This window comes from Balaenoptera borealis (assembly GCF_965194805.1).
Source record: "Balaenoptera borealis genome assembly, chromosome: 11".
In the NCBI taxonomy this organism is placed as follows: domain Eukaryota; kingdom Metazoa; phylum Chordata; class Mammalia; order Artiodactyla; family Balaenopteridae; genus Balaenoptera; species Balaenoptera borealis.
The window spans coordinates 47664359-47683554 of record NC_138868.1 but is presented as its reverse complement, the minus strand read 5'-3'; the positions used below and the strand labels follow the sequence as shown (position 1 = coordinate 47683554).

General features: G+C 51.6%; 1 protein-coding gene across 8 annotated transcripts in view; it reads right to left on the bottom strand.

Moving 5' to 3' along the window:
* The window catches only part of DENND2B (DENN domain containing 2B), a 151948-nt gene that overhangs the window by 19681 nt on the left and 113071 nt on the right, over positions 1-19196 (bottom strand). For all 8 annotated transcript variants that reach the window (XM_082341415.1, XM_082341417.1, XM_082341416.1 and 5 more), the window contains 4 exons: positions 14527-15786; positions 10992-11128; positions 2914-3065; positions 791-1006 (listed from right to left, as the gene is read on the bottom strand). In XM_082341415.1, coding sequence (XP_082197541.1) covers positions 791-1006; positions 2914-3065; positions 10992-11128; positions 14527-15786 — 1765 coding nt within the window. The remainder of the gene's footprint in view (positions 1-790; positions 1007-2913; positions 3066-10991; positions 11129-14526; positions 15787-19196) is intronic.

Genomic DNA, 19196 nt, shown 5'->3' with positions numbered 1-19196 from the left:
CACTGGCCCCAAGGGCAGACTGGTGGCTCCCCATCTCCTTGTCCCCTTAGTGGTCTCCTGCCCCTAAGACAAGGACTTTACACTTAGCTCCCCAGAGGAAGGAACTGTGATCAAACTAGACAGGATGGGAGCTCCTGGGTCTCAAGAGTCCCTGAACCAAGTGAGACAAAGAGCTGCTCAGAGGCAATAACAGGAACAAGGACTGAGCCTTTCCCCTCTGGGCTACAACCTGGGGCCCTGGCAGGAAGGAGCTAAATTCCCAATATACCCAAGCATTGTTTGTAGGCTAAAAATACCACTTGGCTAAATCCTGCTGCTTTGGGCTGGGGATTTGGGCCTGGCTGCCTATGTGTGCAAATCATTGCTGAACACTCTCAATTCTGAGAGTTATAGAAAGGAAGACCCATGTTTGAATCCTAGGTCCTGCAAAGCCTGGAGATGTTTCTGTGTACACAGAGACTTCGCGCACCCCACACTCACTAATGGGGAGCTTCTTAAGGACTGTTTCCATCCTCCCAGCGGCGTGGAGCACTCCCTGGGGGCCAGGCTAGCCTGTTTTCCCCTAACATCTGCACAGCATTAATCACTTAGTGCATCTTTATTGATAAGAGAAGGAAATTAGCCAGATGAAAAAGAAAGGCCAGTGCCTGGACCTGAAATTGATTTCAGGAGAATTGAGGAAGCAGGCCCAGATTAGGGAGGGAGGGAGGGAGGGAGGGGGAGAGAGAGAAGAGCCACCGCCTGCCTGCCCACCTGCCCAGCCCCAGCCAGCTCCAGCTGGGGAGGCTACCTTGGGAATGCGGCGGGCCCGGCGGCTGGACAGCAGTTCACTCGTGGTGCTGAGGCTGTCCTCATTGAGGCTGGAGGGTGAAGATGGCAGGCTCAACTGAGCCAGCAGCAGCATGTCGTCATGGCTGTGCCTCTTGGGTAATCGTGGCAGCCGGTGGCTCTTCCTTTCTGACCAGTTCCCACTGCGTAGGGACTGGCTGCCGGGTTTCAGGGAGAGCTGGCATGGGAGAGGGGACATGGGAGAAGGACTCAGCACAGATGCCTTGGCCGGCACCTGTCTGCTGGGACCTGGACAGAGCAGCCACAGGCTGGCATCCCAGACTCCTCCAAATCCCACCTGGAGTTTCCATCTACCAGGGTTTCCTCTTTTAAGAGCTCAGCTGCTGAGCAGCAGGTCAGGGCTAGATTAGATACTTGCTTCCACAAAGGAAGCTTAACTACTTCTTCCAGAAAAAAGAAAGCAGAGACCAAGAAAACTGGGCTGTCATCTGAGTGGAAAAAGAAGGCCAAGCGAGAATTCTGCGGGCCCCTCCTGAGCTCTGGGACAAGGCTTAGACTCTGCTCATTACTGGGTGTGGTCGACGGAGCCAGTCTTCCCCACTCAGCCCCTGAGTTAGTCCTAAAAGGCTTCTCTAGCAGAGGCCAGAATCTACATGTCAAGTGAGCATGCCAGCCCTGCTCACTTCTTCCAGGGAGAATACAGGGCTCTGACCACCAAAGCCTGGCAAGGCAGGCCTCGGAGCCAGTGGCTCCCTCACCTACATGGTCCTGCGCTGCTCCCATCCCTGCCCGGATCTACTTTCTGCCTCCCTCTGGCTAGACTGACACCCTTCAGCACAGGGCACCTTACTCTCGGCAGATCCTGCTCACCACCAAAAAGGCAGCACCCCTGCAAACTTGGCATGCCTTCCACCTGCCGTCTGGATCTGGCATTGCCTCTCATCACTCTTCAACAAGTCCTCCTTCCCCCCCATCCCCCAATTTCCCCTTCCCACCCAATCAGTCTGGAAATACAAATTCAATGGAAGCTTATTTGAACAGAGCATATTAGAAAGGTAAATCTTTTATAAAAAGTCACATCATTCCAAAGCCAGAAGAAATAATTTTTATATTCTCTAGCCAGTGTTATAAAATATCTAGGAGAGGGGCTTCCCTGGTGGCACAGTGGTTAAGAATCCACCTGCCAATGTAGGGGACACGGGTTCGAGCCCTGGTCCGGGAAGATCCCACATGCCGCGGAGCAACTAAGCCCATGTGCCACAACTACTGAGCCTGCGTGCCACAACTACTGAGCCCACGTGCCACAACTACTGAAGCCCGCGCGCCTAGAGCCCGTGCCCCGCAGCAAGAGAAGCCACCGCGATGAGAAGCCTGTGCACTGCAACGGAGAATAGCCCCCACTCGCCGCAACTAGAGAAAGTCCACGCGCAGCAACGAAGAACCAACGCAGCCAAAAATAAATAAATAAATAAATATATAAATAAAATTTATTTAAAAAAAAAAAGATCTAGGAGAGTTAGAGTTGCTTGGGTAGGTCCAAGGTAGGATCTCCATCCTCCTGCCTCCTGCCCACCATGGACAAGGCCAGAATGAGCTACAGTCTAAGAGCTTCCTTCGACTCTTCACCTTTCTTCTCATTCTGCCTCTATCAGTCCATTCCTTGGAGATTCATCCATTCAACCATTTACTCAGTGGGAGTGGTTCCAGGTCCTGGAGACACCTGTCTAGTTCTCCAAATCAGGTTCTTAGGCCTACGCCTGTCCCCTAAGTGCCAGTGCTGAGGTCAGTTCTGCCAGAGCTGCAGAATACCAAGACTCCAACCTGGGCCCTGTCTTCCTGTTTCCAGGAAGGGGAGGAGAAATAATGATTAGACAGGAGACTACAGGGGCTCCTGCCTTAGTTTTGCAGCTCAGAGCTCAAGCAGTGAAGGGAAGAAGGTGGGACAGGGTGCCCCTAAGAGCACATCTCGATTGTCCACAAGCATATCGACACGGCAGAAGTCCCTGAGTGCAGAGCTCTTCCCTGACGTCATCTTCGCCTAGCACTAGTGAGGCAAAAAGCCTGAGCGGAAGCTGGCCCACGCCTCGTGCTGACCCTACAGACCCAAGTCAGGGCTGCTGTTACCTGAGTGGGTGGGTTGTTGTACTTCCTGTCCTGAGGACTCCACATCCTGTGCAAAGAGTCCAAGGAGTTCTCAGACAGTTGCTGGGATTTTCGTCCTGCTCTTCGGCTCTTTAAGTCCACATCCTCATATGGATTCTCCTTGGGCAGATCTCCTGCAGAGGAGGAAAAGTTAGAGAAGGGGGCGAAGGGAAGAAGGAAACACACACACACACACACACACACACACACACACACACACACACACACACATATAAACAAGCAGAATTCCTGTGAGCCAAAGAGAGTGGCTTCTGCCTGGCCCTTCAGCTCATGAGTCATGCAGCTGCCCGTCTGCAGTGGGGAGGCTACAAACAGATCCTGGCTCCGAGTCCAGAAGCTGAACCCCCCCACCTCCAGTTCAGCTCAGCCTTGCCTGGCCTCTGCTTTGTAAATTCAGGGATTGCACAAGACTGGCTCAGCCACCCATGCCTGTGCCCAGCCAGAGGACAAAGCCAACACCAGGCGTCTCTCCTTGGCTCCAGTCCCTTTGCTGCGAAAGCCCCAGAGATATACAGTTCAAGGTAGGAAAGGCTTTCAGAGGTCACACGGCTGTCCCTTCACCCGCTGCTCCCTGAGGACCACTTCTGGAGATGGGCATGGAGGGAACTCTGCGAACGCTAGGGAGCCGGGCTTCACCAGGCCTCCCTCCTGCCTGTACACTGTGCCACAGCTCTCTCAGGACAGGGCTTTTGTCTGGTCCACTGAAGTAGTGAGCCCTCAGTATTACTTGTTCAACGAACCGCTCTGACTACAGCGTCACTCCGCTTCCTCCACCACAGACCTCAGCAAAAAGACAATGGTCATCAATCCCCTTTCGAAATAAACTCTCCTGCTATGACACATGGGAGATGTGAAAGGCCTGAAAGGAGTTTGGGCTGGAGGGGTGGGGTTGGTGGGGAGTTCTTGTTTCTCTTCTCAGGACTCAATTCTAAAATCCCTGGCAGTAGGCACTGTATTGGCACTACGAGAAAATCACAGAAAGTCCAAAGTATAGTCCCTGCCCTTGAAGAGCAACCCCTTCCCACAAGCCATGCCCTCCTGCCTCTTTCCTGCCAACACACACCTGGACTTTTCTAAAATACAATACTATCATGAGCAGGGTCAGTCCTGGAACCACAGTCGTGCAGCAGAATCACAGTGGTGACAAGGTCCACGGGGACAGTGAGTAAATACTGCCCTCTACTGCCCTTCGTCTTGTCTTTCCTTAGCCTCCCCTCGGTATCAAGGCCACTGTTTGGGACGCAGGTACCAGTGGCCAGAACGCGGCTTTGCTGGAGGTGGCACACAGGAAGCTGCTAGCAGGGCTCACTCCAGCTTCTCCGATCAGCAGCGGGATTGAGCTTGGGTGATCACTGAGCCCCAGGGATGCCTGCCCGTGCCTCCCACCATAGAGGAGTTCAGACGTCACTTCTCAGGGAGCAGACAGAAGAAAGAGCCATAGACTAGCCACAAAGGCCACTGGGTGTGTAAGCTTTCCCAGGATAGGACACAGCAGAAAAACCAAATCCCTACATGCTTCTTCCAGATTTTTCCATTTCCAAAACCAAGATCTCCCCCAGTTGTGGTATCTACTTATTACTATCATGGAAAACCACCATGAACTTAGGAAATGCCTTTACAGAGGTGTAGGGGGGAGGGATGGGGGGGGCTATGAAGGGGGGATTTCGGTCACAGCTAATTAGACTGCCATGGGAGCAATACAAATCTCTGTAAACTTATGAGTCAAAGATGGGTCAAGGAAGGATTTGGGACTGAATTAAGTGATTCCCAACACCAGCAGAGTCCCCAGCAATTGAACAGACGTTTTCCTGTAACACAGTCATGCTATGAAAATGACTTGTCTCCATTCCAGAGCCCTGACTAAGCAGAGCTGGCCCAGCAACCCTGCCTCCAGAAGCCAAATATGAAACCTGGCATCCCCTGCATGTTTTCTCCAGCCTACCCCACTGTGGGCACTTAGGGAGGAATCAGGATAGACTCTGTATGTCTTGGTCCCCCTCCAACATATATCCTACAGCAGTGAGGTTGGGGGACCAAGGACTGGAGAAAGCCAGGACATAGTCTTCCTGATCCTGTGAAACAGGACAGAGCAGAAGGGGTCAGGAAGAACATCTATTACAGGCTCATCAAATCCAAACTGCTTTGGGCTGGATGACCAGCCAGAGTCCTTATCATCATCCCCCAACCTATAGGACGACTCTGTCTCAACTCCTTTAGAAGAGTTGCTCCAAACTACTGACACTTGGGGCTGGATAATTCTTGTGGTGGTGGACTATCCTGTGCATCTGTAGGACGTTTAGTAACAACCCTGGCCTCAATCCACTAGACAGATGACAGTAGCATCCCCAGTTGTAACAACCAAAAAAAAGTCTCCAGACACTGTCAAATGTCCCCTGAGCAGATGGGTGGATAAATGGATGATGGGTGGATGGGTGGACAGATGGATGATGGAAGGAAGGAAGGAAGGAAGGAAAAGGGAAGGAAGGAAGGAAAAGGAAAGGAAGGGAGGAAGAAAGGAAAGGTGGATGAGTGGATGGGTGGATGAAACTGTACCCCCATCCCCACCCACCCCATTAAGAACCACTGCTTTAGAGAGATGTTTCTAAACTTCCTAATAGCTTCTGAGTGCCATGACGTGAGTCCCAAGGCAAACCCTCTTTTCCTCCCTCCTTCACTCTTTCTCCTCTCTCCCTTCTTTCTTTCCCCAGAATCAAAGCTGTGAACATTAATATAAAATCCAAAGCTCTGGACTTCCCTGGTGGCGCAGTGGTTAGGAGTCTACCTGCCAATGCAGGGGACACGGGTTCGATCCCTGGTCCGGGAAGATTCCACACGCCACTGAGCAACTAAGCCCGCGCGCCACAACTACCGAGCCTGCGCTCTAGAGCCCGCGCGCCACAACTACTGAAGCCCTCACGCCTAGAACCTGTGCTCCACAACAAGAGAAGCCACCACGATGGGAAGCCCGCGCACTGCAATGAAGAGTAGCCCCCGCTCGTCGCAACTAGAGAAAGCCCGTGCGCAGCAGCGAACACCCAACACAGCCAAAAAATAAATAAGAATTTTTTTTAAAAAGTTAAAAAAAAAAAAAAATCCAAAGCTCCAAGAAATAGATGCAGGAGACTGAGGCCCAGGGAAGTAACAGATGCACATCAGTGATAACATGGGAACTGAAAACAGTTGGGAACACCAGGCTCTCAAGCCCAGTGTTGCCTCTGGAAACTAAATTTCAGGAAAGCCTTAAATGCCTGCTCCTCCCGACTGCCCAGCCCTAACGTCAGCCTCTTTCTTCTCCAGCAAGGTTAACATCCTCTCTGATATAACCAGGCCACTAATCATTTCTCCAGGAAATGATGGCTGGCCCTGGCCCAAGCCCTGCCTCCCAGCCTTAGCTTGGGCCCTTCACAGCCCCCGTTCACCTATTACTCTCAGCTTCCTGGACTGTTCTGACTACCCTTCTGGAGCTGCCTCACGGAGACACTCCCAGCCATCTGTCCAGGTGGTAAGGGTGCCCAGGGGATGGGGATGTGCAGAGACCAAGCAGTCCCCGAGGCCTAGAGCCACTAAATGGAATCTGCTGAGAGCAAATCAATCCCAAAGCAATGGCTCAGAGCTGGGAGAGGAGGAGGGCTGGAGAGCCGGGCTCGGAACCTTCTCTGGAGGAGCAGAGACACAGCGAAGCAGAAGAAGCTGGAGCCGAGGGGAGAAACCTGGGGAAGCTTTGGCAGGGACATGGATGGGAGACCGGAAGCCTGGCAGACCTCAAGACTTTCACCTGCATTCTTGCCCACGCAGCTTCCTCGAGGGCGCTCCACGCTGCCCTTGGAGAGAGAGAAGAGGTAGGCCCTCCTCCCCCGAGGCCTGGCCTGAGCAGCTCCATCTCATCAAGCCCAGCTGTGGAAGCCAGAGGTCTCAACCTTTCCCAGCTTTGCTGATGAGACAAGGGACAGGGGCATCGCCAAGAATTTCTGCTTTGCACTCTTTTAAAGGCGCTGGTCAGAGCCCAGACTTATCATATGGATCCTCTTGAAGGAAGAACCCAGTCCCACCTAGCCCTGCCCCCACTCCTCCCCACGTCTCCTTTGGTCACTAACCACAGGTGCCAAGCACCCCACCCCCCAACAAATGCACAACTGGAAGAACCAGTTAGAGAAGGGGTGTGTGTCTGTGCACAAGCACTGAGAATTTCCCCAAACGGAATCTTTAGCTTCCCAGACCACACCCATGGCTAGGGCCATGGGTCTGCAGCTTCCCTCCCCAGCCCTCTCCTGCTTCCAACCAGCTGTTTCTCCTGGTTCTCAGCCTCTTCCCCTCCCTCGCACAGTGGAGACAGGGCCAGATTAGGGGCCCAACTCCCCCGACAATACATAGCACATCAGATGGGGAGCTCTAAGGGGCCAGTTGTTACCACCCTCCGAGGTTGGACAACATTTACCAACTGCCCGGGCACCGTTCCCTGGACTGCACCTCTGGGCGGCAGCCTCTATGCTGTTAGATGTCTCTGTCTCCCAGCCTTGGGACAAATGAGAGGAGAAGGCAGAAAGAGCAGAGGCTCAAAAAGCTTTGCAGTAAGGCTGACTGGCTCCGTCCCCAGCTCCCACCCCGCTCAAGTTCCTGGAAACTCTCCCTCAGCCCCAGCTAGCTGATGGGAGTGGGAATCTCTGCAGGAATGCAGCCCAGGCTCCTTGGTCAGGCGCCGAGGCCACTCCACATAACTCTCTAATAAGCTGCTTCCTTGGGTGCATTTTTAACTGTCAGGCTCAGAACGCAAACGATTATAAGGCTTTGTAGGATAGCAGCATCTTCCAGAGGCAGATGTCAAATTGGACAGGCGAGAATTAACCAGCCCCACAAAGCAACATGGCAGTAACTTTATTTCTGAACCACTCTATTGCAAATTAGCAAGATAACCTCAGCCTGCTTTGGAGTATCTCACCCCAGTTCCCAAGGTGTCGTGCCTGGCATGGGAAGGAGGCTAGCACACTCCCCAGGGCCCCTCGTTCAGGTCCAGGGCTCACGGAGAAGACGTGTTAGTGTCTGGGCCAACTGGCCCTCAGCCTCTTACAGACCAGGAACTCCAGACCAATGGGCTGGTCCCCGAGACAAAGACTCAGCACGGGAGCTCTGGCCCGCGCCCACCTCCTGCCACAGCCCGATTATCACACCCCCAGAACAAAGCTCCGTCTGGCCCTGGGCAAGGGAGGCAGCACAAGAAAGAGCTGGATAGTCCCAACCCGAGCACCTCAGCCTCGCAGAGCACAAGCTGGGCCAAGAAGACAGAGAAGGCTCCCAGGAAGTCAGGCACTGGTCAACCGGAGGCAAAAGTGAAAGTGACATTCAGAGTTCAGCAACAAGGGCCCCCCACCAGAGCCTCTACGGGGGTGGGTCCAAATTCTTGGGCCTGTCGCCAGGGAAGGAGAAAGGGTAAGTCAACCAGAATCTGAGAGAAAGAGAGATATTCTCCCTTGTATTTCCCTCTAGCCTCCCTGGTCAGGTCTAGAAGTTCAGACGGGGCTGCTAGGGGGACACTGAAGAAGAAAAACGTGCCCAGGGCACTGAACAACCGGAGACGCTGAAGCCCACCCTACCCTCACACCACAAGGGCAACGCAAAACACCCAGGTGCCCTCCCTCCTCCCTCCTCCCCATCCCTCTCCCCCCACTCTCTACACAACGCTCCAAAGACCCAGAAGCTAGCTGAGCAGCTAAGGAACATGCCCCAGCCCCAACCCCAACCTCACCTCGTACCAGCCCTCACCCCTAGCTTCCGGCTCGTCCAGCTAAGAAGCAACCAGGCTGCTCCTCTATTTTCTTGCCTCCTTGAGCAACATCTCAAAGTGGCCGGAAGTCCCCTCCACTGAGTGAGGAGGCTGAGGCTCAGATATGCTAGCCTCCCCCCTTCCTCTTCTAACCTGACCTCGGGACGCCCAGAGAACGGTTCCGTTGCCCAGAACGGTGCCTCCAAAATTCTCACCGCCCGCCGTGCCCCCCACACACCACACACCATCCCCAAACAACCCCGAACAGAGCCCTGCAGTTATGGAACTCTGGACAGGGAGAAAAGGTTGAAGCAGCCCTTTCTCTGTTCCAGCTCAGCTGATGCAAGAACATTCCCCCGCATGAGATCCCTGGGCAGCACAGAAAGGCTGCAAAGCCTCCTCCGAGAAGAGCGAGCAGTGAGGCCCCAGCGTCGGCAGCGCCTGGATCCTGAGCGGGGGCAGCTGAACACTGGAGTCTGCCCTGTCCCCTGCGGCAGCCACACCGGGTGCTCCCAAGGGCCCTGGGCAGCAACGACACGTGACAGTTCCTCTCAGACTGGAGGAAATAGACCTGTACCCTGCTCAGGGGTGGGAGGCAGATGGGGCTGTGCCCCTGATCCCCATAGCTCTGGACCTCAGCTCTGGGCGACGGTGCATACAAAGCTTTTTCCCAGTAGTAAAGGAAGAGGCCTCCCTCCCCAAACCCGTTTGCTGTTCTGGGGAATCTCGTTCCCACAGTCCTTCTGATATGACCGAATTTCGGACGGCTACATACTGTACACTCCCATCCTGGGAAAGCAGTGCCTATGTGGACCTGAGCACTGATGCTGGCTTCCCAGAAATCCTGGCCCAGCAAGTTGTACGGAGAAAACTGGGAAACTGATGGCTCCAATCAAATCAGGGAATAGAGGACCCTCTCTTCCGAAGATTCCACAGTCTTATCTGGAGGGTTCTCCACTAGGGCCACTCCTCTCTGTATCATGCTCACTAAGACTATGTTCTTCAGCCCCCAACCCCGGCCTAAGGCAGAGATAAGAAAGAGACAGAGATGAGGGCAGGAGCGGTCAAGGGCAAGGGCACTTGACCTTCCTTTCTCTTCAGAGACCTACGCTGAGACACACGCTTTACTTGAACAAAACTGAAGCCCCCACTGAAGAGAATGAGGCCAGAATTAAAATAAAGGCCAAAGATAAACCCAACCCAGCCTAGACAACGGGCTTTTTGCTGTTGCTCAAACACAAGTTTGGCAACACAACATTCTCCCAGTTGTTGGAGGGCCATTCTCCACGGTGTCCTACATTTCTGACCTTCTGAGCAAGAGGAATTAACGGTTCCAGACTATCTTTTCAAAGATGTTTATAGAGCAAACAGCCTTGGAAGACAGTGTCTCCCTCCAGGGCAGAGGCAGATTTGTTTGCTGACCAGAATAAAAAGGATAAGGTCTCCTTATGGGGCAAAGGTTTGCTAGCAGCCCCTTGAAAAGCTTGGGGTTTCCTAAGCTTGAGGTTCCTCAGCTGGGATGCAGACCCACCACGTGTGCAGCCTCTACCTGGGCCTCCTCCCCACTGCTGCATGGGACTGGCGAGCAAGGGGAACCCATGTGAACATCAAGCTCACGTGGCCTGCTGTGCCATGAGTAACAAAGTCCTTTGTCTGTGATCCAAGTGTCTGTGTCTTCTGCCAGCATCTGTGAACTGGGGCAGGCTAGACTTGTTAGCTTGCAAGCAGAGTGAAATCTCAGATACTTTCACAGTTCTGACACCACTTACTTTAAGGGAAGAGTAGGTGAGATACATATTAAGGACCAGGCATTGTGCTAGGTGCTTTGATATATATTTTATCTCATTTAATCCTAACAATAATCCTGTGAAATGTTATTACTATTGTTATTGTTGTTGTTACCATCAAAATATCATCATCACCATTTCATAAGAGAAAAGGTTCCAAAAAAGTTAAGTGATTTGCCTAAGGATACACAGCTAAGAAAGGGCACCTGTTGGACTCCAAAGCCTTGCGAAAATAAAAGGAAGGGATGATGTGGTTTCCCCCTTCTTGTGGTCCCAGAAGCCCTTTGGGTTCCGATTCATTCAAGGCCAGGCTTTAATCTCTTAGCTGCTCAGTCTTTTAAGCTGCTTTCTCTGATGCCCGTTTCCTGGAGAAGTTCCAGAAGCTGGGCCAGGTCTGCCCACAGCGAATGAAGTGGAACCTGGAAGTGCCCCTCCTGCAGCCATTCTTCTGCAGCACCACAGACAAGCCAGCCCGCCACTCTACCCCTGCTTACCCACAATATCTTCATAGGCATTCTCTTCTAAAGTGCTTTTGGATCCAAACTTGGGTTGGCTCTCAGTACCATTCTCAGTGGGAGAAGAGGGGTACAGGGACTGGAGACTGGATGCATCCTCAAACTCAAAGGATTTTCTGCGGATAACAAAGAGTTTGAGTCATTCCGGCGGAACCCGACTCCTGCTGCCCTGGTGGGGAATGGCCAAGGGCAATAGCAAAGACCGGAGGTCCTCCTCACAAAACCAGCTACTGAGCAAAGCATCAAGATGGATCCAAACTTGCCATCCAAATGAAGAGACAGATGGTCTGAAAGGCCCCAGCCCCGGTGCCTGCAAATAATACCAATAACAACTACCACAGCTGAAAGGGATGTTACGTGTCAGATGCTGTGTCATATGCTCTACACATGTTAGCCCACTAATCTTCACAATGCTGCTACTAGGTATCGTGCCACTTTAACACTGATTAGCTGGAGGCTCAGGGAGATGAACTGATAGAGGTAAGACTCACCCAGGATGTCTGACTCCACAGTCTGAGCTTTCGACTTGGGCCTCCAAGCCCCGGAGAACATCATTTTTGAGAAGTATCTACCATTACCAGAGGAATTGAGTGCCTCACCTGCTCTTAGAGTCTCACATCATGCCTGTATCCGAGCAAGGTCTCCGGCACTGAGTAGGCAGTAAGGGCTCAACATTGGATGGGTGATGCTCAGGGCTGTTTGGGGGTTGGGGAAGCAGCTGGTGGTGGATGGTTTGTTGAAACAAGAAGGTGCTGAACCCTCAAAACAAATCACACCACTTCTGAGGTAGAACTAGGAGGGGGCAGTTGCAGCCAGCAGCTACTTCCATGACCCTGCTTCCCTTCAGCTCGTCACCTGCTCCTTTCCATCCCCCAAATAACCTTCCCTTCTACTGCAGAATTTCAAAACCACAGCTGGTTAGCTTCTCAGACACCCTGAGCCCACAGTACCCTCTACTCCTCCCCTTCATCAGGGAGGTTCTTCCCTTCAACATCTAAGGCTTGGTCCCAGCTGCACGCTCTCCCTCTCCAAGGCAGGTCCCTCCCAGGGAGGGAGAGAAGGAAGTGCACTGACTGAATCCATCCTCTCACCCATTAACACCTCCCTCATCTTTGGGAACCATTAGGCCTTTCAGCTGATGCAGTCCTTTCTCTCTTGTCTAATGAACAACACCCCAAGGGCCCTGGGGTGCAAGTCAAGGACTAAAAGTGTCCTAAAGGCCACATCTTGTTCTCAGCTTGCCTGGCTACTGTGCAGCCCTCGACACAGACAAACACCTCACGCTGGCCCTCTCCTCCCTCCCCTCTGTGACACGGTCCCTCCTAGTTTTCAACTGCGTCTCAAGCTCCTGTGAGGGAGCCCCTTGTCTGCTTGCCTCTTCAATGCCACGGTCTCAGAGTCCGGTCTTCAGGACTCTCTTTCTCACTCTGCACTTTCTGGGGCCCCAATATTGACGACCATCACCATATCTACCATTTCTACCACGATGACTCCCAGATCTCTCTGTCACTGGCCCAGACTTCTCAACCAGCTAAATACCCAATGGCTGAGCACAGTGGTTCCTGAATGTTGGCCCGCAGACCACTGCTGGTCTGAGAGCAAGCTTTCACTGATGTATACAGTGGAGTCAACATCTTATGCAGGCGGTTCTCAAATCAGCAAAGGACACAAGTCACGTTCAGCCAAATTATCCTCGAAAATCCCTCAGGAAGGTTCCATGTTGAGGACCAACACACTGTCTTTTATTATAACTGATATAGTCAGTTAAAAACAGATTTCTTTTTCTTTGGTTGAATAGCAGAAATATATGGCTTGTATTTTTTTCTTAAATAAAGAAGTATATTAAATACAAGAATCGTACCTGGCACAACAGATACAAACTTACTATTTCATGCTCCTCAGGGGAATACGCTCACTGTGTGGAAAGGCAAATAAAACAGCCTGTGCTTTTTGAACTGTTTTTCTTTTTTCTTTTTTTTTTTCTTTCCAAGAGCACAGATTTAAATTTGCTGTTAATTCTTACTGGAAGTGACTCCACCATATATGGTATATGTGTGTGTATATATTATAAATGTAATGTGTGTGTATGTGTAGAACCTTCAGGTTGATGTAACCTCCTCCCATCCCCTTTTTTCACCTAGCTAAATGCTTCTTGCTCTTCTAAATTTAGCTCAGCAACTCCCTCTCTGAAGAGGCTTCCCCCACTCCCCACTCAGATGCCTCTTCCTCTGGGTTTCTGCAGCATCCCACCCAGAGGTGGATCAGGGCACGCAGCACAGCATCTATGATTTATTTATACATCTACCTCCTGCACCAGATCACCAACTCCTTGAATGGAAGAGCCACATCTTATGTGCCCCTGTGTCCCCTTGACCAGCACAAAGCCTTGGTGCACAGCAGGCTCTAGACAGATATTTCTAGAAACAGATGACTAAAGACAAAGCAAACACTCTTGGCAGGCTTGACGTAAAGAGTCCGTGAGCATGCTGAGGTGGGCCAAAACATGGGATTACCTTTAGCCAAGGGCTCTTCTGCCTCATGAGTCTGAACCTTTGTGATGTCTTCCTCTCTGCACATGGCAGGAAAGTTTCTATATGAGATGGGATATGCTGGATGGAAGCCTGAACTATGGGGTCAGATTGAAGAATCTCCAGAAGCCAAACAAACCTGAATGCCCACCTGACTCTGGGTTAGAAGAGAAAGGCAGTGAGGGGTAGGAGGACAGGCCTTCCAAAGGAAGCTGGCTCCCAGCCTACTCCAATTCAGAGAACAAGATGCCTGTCATCTTGCACCAACTCCAGCTGCTCCAGCTCCCAACTCACTAAAATTGTGGAGATGGCCGGGGTACTCCAGTGTCAGGAATACTGAGACTGACCAGGAAACCAATGTGACCAGGTCCTTCTTGGACATGGCCAAGAAGCAGATCAAATGTTCTTTCTCTCCTTTTTCCATCAGTCTCCCCTTTCAGGATCCAAAGATCCCCTCTTCATATAAGCCCAGGGTTCCTGTATGGCCACGCAGCCCTCAGGAAAGAGGAAATCATGTTAAATGTGTCAACACTTCTGTGTTAATGGTAACATGCAATATTTAGCTAATGCTTCAGTCAAAGAAATAAATCTCTAGCTGGCATTTCAGGTAGTTATGAGGCTAAGATCTTACTAGTCCTCAAGGGACTGCCAATTCTATCTAAAAGTAAGGTGGCCCTACCCTTCCCACAGAGGAAGTTCCAACAGGGCTCTACCCCAAAGGCCAAACCCAGCCAGCATGTTCAGTACACAGCATTTGGAAGAAGCGCTTTCACCCTCCCACTCACATTGAAGTATCCTTACCCCGCAAGAGCAGAAGAACAGTCAATCTTTCTCACCTAGCTCATGCTTCACCTAACATTATTTGGTGCTCCAGAATTTATAAAGCACTACTGACTGTGACCCACAACTAGAGTCTGCTTCTGCATCCTCTACTGACAAGAAAGCCGCCGGGCCCAGCTCTATGTCACCGGAGGGGCATTCGTTACCTGCTCTGGGACTTGCGGTGACCGCGCATGTCCTTCTTGGGTCTCCGGGTGACTGGTGGGGCTGGGGTGGAGGGCAGGGGGGGCGGAGCAGCAGGTGTGGGTGAAGGAGGTAGACCATTGCTTGGCTTACTCTTGGGGTTCTTGTCAGCCTCATATTCAAAGGTGCGCTTGGGTTTGGGGACAGGGTTCACAGCGGGATCAGGGGAGCTCTTCGATGGCAGCAGCTGGGAGGCCGGGCTATTTCCAGGGGTCCCCGGCTTAGTGGAGCCACTACCTTCCCTCTCCGGGGGTGAGCCCGCCTCCCCCCCAACGCCAGCCACTCCTCCTGCCCGGCTGCCAGCGTTCACACTCGCGCTCCCTGTCGGTTCCTCCAAGGTGCCCAAGATCTCAGTCTTCCTTCTCCCTCGGTCTACACTGTAGCAGCTGCTGGGGAGCTGGGGAAGCCCCCCACCCGGCTGCTCCTTCAGGGCCTGTTCAATTTTCTGGATCCGACTCAGCACCGCTGAGCTCTCCTTCCTGCTGCCGTGCCCCCTGAGGAAGGCACTGGGCTCACTCCGGCCTGGCCGTTTCTCCAGACGATAGAAAGAGTCCCGGACAGGGAGTGCCTCTCCCTCCTCCTCGGTCTCAGGGTAGGAACACTCAGAGAAGGTCCTGCTCATCCTCCGGAGGCCCTTGAAGTCGAAGGTCTTTTCTGAGCTGCAGGGGGACGGCACTACACTGGGACAGCCCACACTGGGGCAGCCCTCACTGGCCACCCACTCGCCCCCAGAGCCCTCCCGCTTCTCTCCACAACCGCTCATCCTGGGCGAAGCCTCTCGGCGACCCTCCCATGCTGAAATCTTCTCCCGGATGCCCAGGCTGTGGGCACGGGGGCCAGTGCGGTTCAGAAAGATGCTCCGTGGGCCCGCTGCTGACCCCAGGGACGGAGTGCTCTGGGCGAGGGGGAGGCAAGCAGCTACTCCCTCTACATCCTGGGCTGCCCCCTGGACATTCTCCTTCTGGTCCTCTCTCTTGCACACTGAAGGGCTTCTGTCCAAATAACTGAAGCTGGTGGCCTCGAGGGGACAGACGGGGGGTGAAGTGTCTGGGGAGGGGGCTTGAGGATTTTGGGGTGAAGGATCACGGGGATGCCAGTCCTTGAGGAGCAGCCGGGAACTGCAGCGGCTTGGGTACCTGCAGGCTGACGTTTCACTGTCACTGAGAGGGTAGATGGGACTCCTCGGTGGGGAGAGAACTGGAGGTGGAGAGACTGACTGAGACCTAAGAGGGAAAAAAAAATAAAAAAGAAGAAGAGAAAATGGCAGTGAGTGGCCTGACAACACTGTTTCATTCTTAAAGAACTCAGCATCCCTTTCCTATAGGACTCGCAAGCTCAAAGTACTGTATGCAAGTAACGGACCTTCCAAGGCTGTCCTCAAGGAAACAGCTCCTTATCCACAGCAGGCTAAACTCAATGGTCCTCTCTGCCCAATTCATCCCTAGAGACCCTGAGTACTGTCTGCAACAGAAGCCAGTTCTATGACAGGCCAGGGCATCCCCAAAGTCCACATCTGTCAATCAGAGAACAGTAAGATCAGTGGTGTGCTGCTAAATGTTTAACAATCAGCTCCTTGGGCGAGAAAGCATAGATATGTAGCATCTGCCAACTTCCACAGTATAAATATTCCTACTATGGCTGATTTCAAACTACCAATGTGACCTCATTGGATGTGGACTTGGGAAGAAACACTAATGATCAACTCTCATGAACTGTTACAAAGCATCTCCAGCATGCCACTTCCCAAAGTGGCCCCAAATATGCACTCAAGCCCTTTGATTTATCTCCTTGACAAGCCCCATCTCCCCCGAGGCTTCTGCTACTAGACGCAAGATACCGCACCTCAGCTTGGGTCTTGATCAGAACTCAGATTCCTGAAGGTCTCAAAAGGATCAGGAGGGCCCTTCACGAAAGAATCCTTTCCACACTCTCAATGAGGAGGCTAATGGGGAGGGGAGACCAACTCCTTCGCAGCTCTAGCCTCTAGCAGTGGCATCGTATCAAACAAGCATCAGCCATTCCCCAGCTCCAAATCAACACCCCGGTCTTAGCAACTATCGGGAACAGTTCTAAATAAATGTTTTTACCTATATTTACTCATTGAATCTTCACAAAAACTCTGTCTTATTATTATACTTTATTATTATCTTCATTTTGCAAATGAAAAACACTGAGGCATACAAAGATCAAATATCTCATTCAAGGTCTCTAGCTAGTACGTGGTGAAGCCAGGACTACACTATACTGCTGCTCTAAAGAGGAAGCAGTGGCCTCTGCCATCTTTGTGAACTGCCCGGCCCCCTAGACATAGGTCAGCAGAAATCCCTGCAGCACTGAGCACAGCCCTGTCTCCAATGTAGCGTTTGTAAGTATCAGGGAACCTCTTAGTCTTCCCTACTAGACCACGATTTCTTCCAGGTGGAGGGACACATACTCAGTGTCTAGAAGGTGCTCAGTAAATGATGAACAAATAAAGACAAGAAAAGGTAAAGGTGAGCTTACCGAAGAGAACCATGGGCATACTTCCTCTTCAGCACACTTTTCTAGTTGTCTACTAGGGTCCTCACTGTCAACTTTCAGAATTTTTCCCAAACCATTTTAGTTCAAAGACAGCAGGGCTTTGCCAACACTGCATGCTACCAAGGCCTACCTGACCCTAATGCTGTGGCCCTCAAAGCCAGGCGGTCCAGCCTCACAGGCTCCAGAGCGCCACGCCATCCGCGGAACGCAGCCAGCTGCCCCTGAGCCAGGCTGCAGTCACTGCTCCATCACACACAGAAAACTGCAGCTCGGGTGAGTCAGGGATTGGCCAGCAATTCCCTGTTGGGTCATAGCCTCTGGCTGCCCCCGATCAACAGGAAACCTCAACATGCTTAAGTTGTTTTTAAAAGGGCAAGTCAAACAAGAGCCCTCCTACGTGTACATGGGCACAGATGAGAGAAATTCGGTGCCCAGCCAAGCCGATGACCAAAGACACTCAGCTCAGCGAGGAGGTGTGAAAAGAGTAAGCCTCGGTACTCCCTAGGGTAGGCAGTGGTAGGGCAACGAGCCAAGCTTGAGCCTGGGGAGAGCCCAACCTACTCACGATAGAGAAAGGCCCAGGCCCCTCACTTTTTTCACAGAACCATGGATGCAAAAGGTCATCAGTCCAGCCCTGGAAGCCAACAAGTGTCCGGGCTACACAAAGGACTCTATGTTTCAGTTATTCTCCGTTGGAGGCGGGAGAAGATGCCTTTTATAGAGGATGACCTTATCATGTGTTTATTCATTTAATAAATACTTAGTGAGCACCTACTATGTGCCAGGCCCTGTTCTACATGCTAGATACAAGAATAAACAAGAGACAAAAATTCATGTCCTCATGAAGCTTGAATTCTAGTCGGTGATGGCCAGTACCTAATGAGACGCAGAATCTTTTAGGAAGCCTTTTCAAACGACATATGCCTCATTTCTCCAGACATTTTGATAAACGCTCCCCTAGCCACGTATCTCTTTAACCCTCAAGGTGAGAATTCACCGGTCCATGAAGCCACCTATGGGAGGGTGGAGGGGTGGGGGGTGGCTCCCATAGGGGGACAGAAAAATGGTGAGAACCTCTGGTCTGTTTGATTCCAGCATGCTTCCGATGATTTCAGAAAGGATGATTCTGTAACTTCCCTCAGTAGTTCAAACATGGAGAAATTCCCACAAGTTAAGAAATTCTCTCCATGCCTAGTCTGCTTTAACTGAGGTTTAGTTTTTCTCCTCTGGTGAAGGATAAAACAGAGAAGAGACGGGTCCTTTCCTTTAAAGGTCCTGGTCTTCGGATCTTTGCTGATCTGGGGCCCAGAGCTGCAAGTGCTCCTCGCCCAGCCACCCCACACAGGCCAGGCCCAATGTGCTCCAGCAACTCAGGGTGAAAAGGGGGCCTGCCTATGCTGACCTGGAGCCCGGGCATACCCCGGCTCATCACAGAGAAGGCAATGTTTACTCACTCTACGATCACAGATAAAGCCCTGCCCTCATGGGGCTCCGGATGCTCACCTGAGGGTAGAGGTCACTGCATCTCTCTACATGTTTCTGATTCTACCTGTTATCAGGAACATGACCATGGGCAAAGCCACACCCTCTCTCTGAGCTGCCAGTTTCAATTCCTCAGAATTGTTCTAATTGTATCACAGGGTTGTCGTAACGGGCACATGTGACTATGGATATGAAACGATGTCATACATTGTAACTCATTATTACTGTTAATTATTAGTAATAAGTTTTTCACCAGGTTATCTAGGCCAGTTGTTCTCAGTAGAGGGTAAGAACATCACAGTTGCAGGGTTTAAGTTCCACCACAGCCACTAACAAGTTACATGACTTTGAGCAAATAACTTTCTCTAAGCCTCAGTTTCCTTATCTGTAAAATGGAGGTTAAAAGGACACATATCTCAGAGGATTGTTGTAAGGAATAGAGACAATACGCATCAAGTGTTGAGCTCAGTGGCTCACACTAGTACTCAATCTTAGCTTAATAATTACTAATATTAACAAGGAGCTGCCTAATCAGAATAATCACTTGGCAAACTTTTTAAAACAGTTTACCTCTGTCCTTGGATTCTAAACATTTGGGGTGTGAGGGGAAAGGAGTAAATTAAATATGGCC